Genomic DNA, 4,668 nt, shown 5'->3' on the forward strand with positions numbered 1-4,668 from the left:
TTAAGTTTTTTTCTTTCAGCTCTTCACCAGGTCTAACTCTGACCTTTCTGGCTGTTGGATTTGGATCATAAACAATGGTTTCTTCATCCACAAAAACAATCCAATTTTATGCCCCTTTCCAGTTCCTCCTTCTCCTATCAAACTCCCTTCTTTTCTCCTTTTGTCCTTCTCTCCAAAAAGGGTTTTTTCTAGGTATCAGAAACTTAAAATCAGCTTCTGATATGATCTTATCAATAGTAGTTTTACCAAAACCAATATTCACTTTTTTGGTAATATTGCATAACGCTTAATGAGGCTTGGCATCAATAACTGAATCCACTATCTTTCTTTGTATATCAGTAATCTTGGTTGATTTTCCACTTCTTTTTGCATGGTGATTGTTTCCACTTCTAGATTTAGCTCTTTTGACCACAGACTGAACAGTTGACTTGGATATACCTAAAGACTTAGAAATTTTATCATATCCCATATCTGTATGTTTATACAGAGTATAAATTTTCTTTTTCAGGTCTTCTCTTACTCTTAGATTATGTGGAGAGGCTATGGTAAGGAGGGTTATTGTAGTGATGAGGTATTGCAGGGTTGTACCTCAGGGGTGCGAAAACTTTCTGGACATAACTGTACCATGAATTCATAATATAACCTAGTATCAAAGTACCCCCTAAAATCATTTGGCACTTGATGGAGGTAGCACAACTGCTTCATTCAGTAGGAGTGTGTTCTTTGGAAAGAGGATATAGATGTCTTGTTCTTTCGATAAAAGGTTACTAGCTACTTCCTCTATACATAGGAGAACACTCCACTCATCACCACTGTGGGTTCCCAAAGAGGAAATTCTTTGGGGTTTTGCCCTTATACTTACTGACACCCAGTCCCACTTCTGCTACTACTATATCAGCAGGTCGATAATCCTCTATCCTCTACTACTGAGATTCGCATACTATTAGCACTACCCCTGCTCTGTACCATGAATTCATGATACCCTAGTACTCATACATAGACTTTATCTGTGTCAGGGGGGTATGATACCAGCCACGTGAAAAAAGTATTGAAATGAGACAGCTTGGCACAACTCATGCAGGGGGGAGGTTCAACAATACAAGACAAAATCTCAACAGTAAGAAATAATGAAATATCAAATCGTTATAGTAGTTTAAAAGTATGCTACAATAGTGGAATCATCAGCGGGTAGGGCTCCCATGGGCCTTTCTTAAAGCCACAATTCACCTCAGCATACTATTAATCTATTTATATATTTGACCTCACTGCAACCCCTTTTATATCACCTGTGCAAACCATATAATCTCATCACCACCACGAGGGCGTTGAGCAGGATTCCGTATAACCTTCCTGAACCTATCCTTCTACACAGACCATACATTATCAATTGGATTCATATTCAGTGAATGGGCTGGCCTATCCATTCTGTTAATACCATTAAGAAGTTGAAAACATGGAGTAAAAGCTGAAGTGTGATAGCTAGCCACATCTTCGATTGTCTCTATACCAGAATCCAGGCCTCCCATCTGCTGATAGACTAGCATGATATGTAGTACCATTACCTCATCCACATATTGTATTGAATTGAACCCAAAACGATCTTGGGATGAGGTCCTCTCTGCTTTAGGTCTTTGCCGGAGGGGAACAAGTAGGCTGTGTGCTTGTGATATAAATATGCCAAAGAACTAAACGGTAACTGGTTGGCCTACAAAGGTACGAGCCAAATATCTTTCCTCAAATGCTGTGCCAGGAGGGCGTCGTGTGGTTGGTCGCCAGAATAGCTGTCCAACTTGAAGATAGACTTCATCAGTATATACATGGTGTTGCCACCACTCAATTGGCTTAGAACAATACCAACGTGCAAAGCAGTGATGCTTATATTGTCCTTCATGTGTTAAACATGGCTTTCAGTGACAGACTTGAACATAAATCCTCTCTTCTTGAAGGAAGTCCCCTATTGTCCTCTCTGAAATATTAAGTTCAGAGTTACTGGCAAGATTGCGAAGAGTAGCATCTGATTCCTGTGCAACCTTAAGCCGGAGATGGCGCTTATCTTAGGCTGAGAGCTTCTTTGGCCTTCCTGGTCTCTTTTGTTGTCAACACAGTTTTCATCATGCCAATGCTTCACGATATGCCATGCCATTGCTTTCGAGATCCCTAAGGCTTTACCAATTTGTGCATAGGACCATCCTAATGCATGCTTCTCAATTACTGAGATGTGTTCTTTGCGAGTAGAATCACAGGTCTTCATGCTTTGAGTTGAATCCGTCACCGGTATCGTGAGTTTGAGAGGGTTGTTGATTTACGGGGTAATGTTTCGCTCGGGTGTGCCAAGCGGCCTCGTTTCAATACTTTTTTCACGTGGCTGATACTCCCGGTACTCCAAAACAGGTGCCCATCCTTGGCACGGACACATGAATAGCTTGGTCTTCGCCACCCCGCTATCCAGTAAATTTAACCCATTCACCCATCCCTCATCTCAACTTCCTCCCTATCACCGTGCAAACACCCCACCCCACCACAAAAGGAAAGCGGAAAAACGACCCTCTCCATCAAAATGCTCATCAAGGAGACCCACCAGGATGTCCAAACCACCGTTTCCGGTACCCCCATGAGGATATACATCTTCCATCCTTCAATCCCGAACTACCCCCACGCAAAGTTCCCCGGCGTTGTGGTCTTCTCCGAGATATACCAGCTCACCGGACCCGTCGCTCGCTTCGCTAGGCAGATTGCCGGACATGGGTATATTTGTGCTGCACCTAGCTCGTTTCATGAATTTGTCGGACCGGAACCGCTGGAGTATGACGTCCAGGGGACGGACGATGGTAATAAGTTTAAGATCGAGAAGCTGGTGGAGGCGTATGACGAGGACGCAAAATTAACGGTGGATCTATTGGTGGGGTTGGCTACTTGTAATGGTTTTTTTCCTTTTCCATTGCTAGCAGAAGTTCTTTCGAAGGTGACCAATGAATGAGCAGGCCGAATTGGTGCTACGGGGATGTGCCTCGGTGGGCATTTGGCTTTTCGTTGCGCGCTTGATACAAGGGTTTTGAGTGCAGTTTGCTACTTTGCTACTGGTAGGGCTAATGGCTCTTCCCGCTTTGGTTTATTCCTCTCGTGGGTGGGATGGGTGGCTCATTGGGATGTTACGGTAGATATTCACAGCTCGACCCTAGGCCTGAGAAGGAATGATGATTCACTCAAGAGGGCTGGTGAGATTAAGGGAGAATTGGCAATGGTTGGTTATCTCTAGCTCTGTTGGCAATTGTGCGTATGAGGATCTGATACAGATAGATATTTGGCAAATTGGACAACCATGTTCCGCCTGCTGGGAGAGACTCGATTCGCCAAGAACTGCATGAAAAGGGACGTCTCTTCAGCTTCTATGAATTCGCTTTTGCTCAGCATGCGTATGTTACCCCAGACCCCTAATTATTGGCTGATATTGATACTCTGGATCTAGATTCATTCGTGATGAGCTTTCGAAGGGAAGATACGATCCGGCTATTTCCAAGATCTGCTTTGAAGTTCTACTAGAATTATTCGGGAGGACTCTGAAGACAGAATTAGGAGAAGCAACTGCGGACAATACCCCTGTTGAAAACATATGCTGAGGCGTTATCTTTACTTTCCATCTACCATCACTTGCCCCTGATCAGCAAGTTTTTCGCAGCCCCCCACAAACTCCATAATATTATGATCCTCCACACCCATTTGCCACGTCCCATTGATACTAAAGCTTGGTACCTCTCTAATCCTCGCTGTCTACGCCTTCAACCCCCCTATCTGCCTCCTCCTCCCAAATCACTCTCCATCCATCCCCCTCACCTTCCCTTCCTCCCACCCAGCCTTCACGCAGCGGAGGTCGAAACCCCACAACCCGTAATCTCGTTCTCATTTTTGAGATAGCTCCTCAACAACCTGCATCCGGTGTATATCCCCCCATCCCCTGCCCCGCAGGCCGGCTCAGTTAATGCAAGTCCTTTGTACCCCTCATCTTCTAGCAAAATCTGAAGTCAATGCCCACATTCTTCCCCCTCCCTGAGCGCGGAAAAGTCACGGCGGCGCTGTCATCCCCGAAATTGCTCATGTATGATTCTCTTTTCTCGATGCTAAGCTTTGGCGCTCTCAGGTTCAGGCAGCAGGGTCTCCAGGGCACGGAGAACACCATCTCGGGGGACAACGCCCGGTGAGCCGCCATGGCTCCTTGTAGCTCTCTCAGGCCGACTTAACACCACGGGCAGAGGCACCCGACCCACCGAACACAAATCGATTCGTCATTTAGATTCCGCGAGTTCGAAAGTGAAGGGGAGTGAATACCAGAGAACATCTTGCACCTAGAAATGGGTCACCCCCCAACACCAGGTCAATACCTGGCAACCTGGTGGTTGGAAAAAATACTAAAATTCAGTGAAATAGAATACACTCCACTATCCAGACTACTAAGTGATAATTCATGATTACTGACTAGCCACCTTAGGTCAGTACCGGTACTTAGAAGTTAGAACTGCTTTAGCATTGACCGTTTTAGATCAAACGAGTTGTGGGCTGAACTCCCGTTATTAGAATTGGAGTTTTCCTGATGCAAGGTATAGACGTTAAGTTTCAAAGGTCCTAACAGATACATAACTAGAACACTAATTTGTTGATCTTATTAATTATTAT

General features: G+C 44.7%; 1 protein-coding gene; it reads left to right on the forward strand.

Annotated features, from left to right (window-relative positions):
- Nucleotides 1-2,505: 2,505 nt before the first annotated feature.
- GSTUM_00009476001 (uncharacterized protein) lies at nt 2,506-3,716 on the forward strand. XM_002840732.2 has 5 exons: nt 2,506-2,921; nt 2,982-3,080; nt 3,159-3,241; nt 3,298-3,413; nt 3,467-3,716. Exons 1-5 carry the CDS (start codon nt 2,558-2,560, stop codon nt 3,615-3,617), a joined length of 813 nt encoding a protein of 270 aa, XP_002840778.1. The 5' UTR covers nt 2,506-2,557; the 3' UTR covers nt 3,618-3,716.
- The last annotated feature ends 952 nt before the right edge of the window (nt 3,717-4,668 follow it).

The sequence above is a fragment of the Tuber melanosporum genome (genome assembly GCF_000151645.1).
Source record: "Tuber melanosporum whole genome shotgun sequence assembly, scaffold_57, strain Mel28".
NCBI lineage: Eukaryota > Fungi > Ascomycota > Pezizomycetes > Pezizales > Tuberaceae > Tuber > Tuber melanosporum.

Bases quoted from the DNA above. Each gene is read 5' to 3' on its own strand.
- GSTUM_00009476001 (XM_002840732.2), top strand. From the start codon at position 2,558: ATGCTCATCAAGGAGACCCACCAGGATGTCCAAACCACCGTTTCCGGT. The intron at 3,081-3,158 runs GTAGGGCTAATG...ATGTTACGGTAG, and splicing joins AGTTTGCTACTTTGCTACTG to ATATTCACAGCTCGACCCTA. The intron at 3,414-3,466 runs GTATGTTACCCC...CTCTGGATCTAG, and splicing joins TTCGCTTTTGCTCAGCATGC to ATTCATTCGTGATGAGCTTT.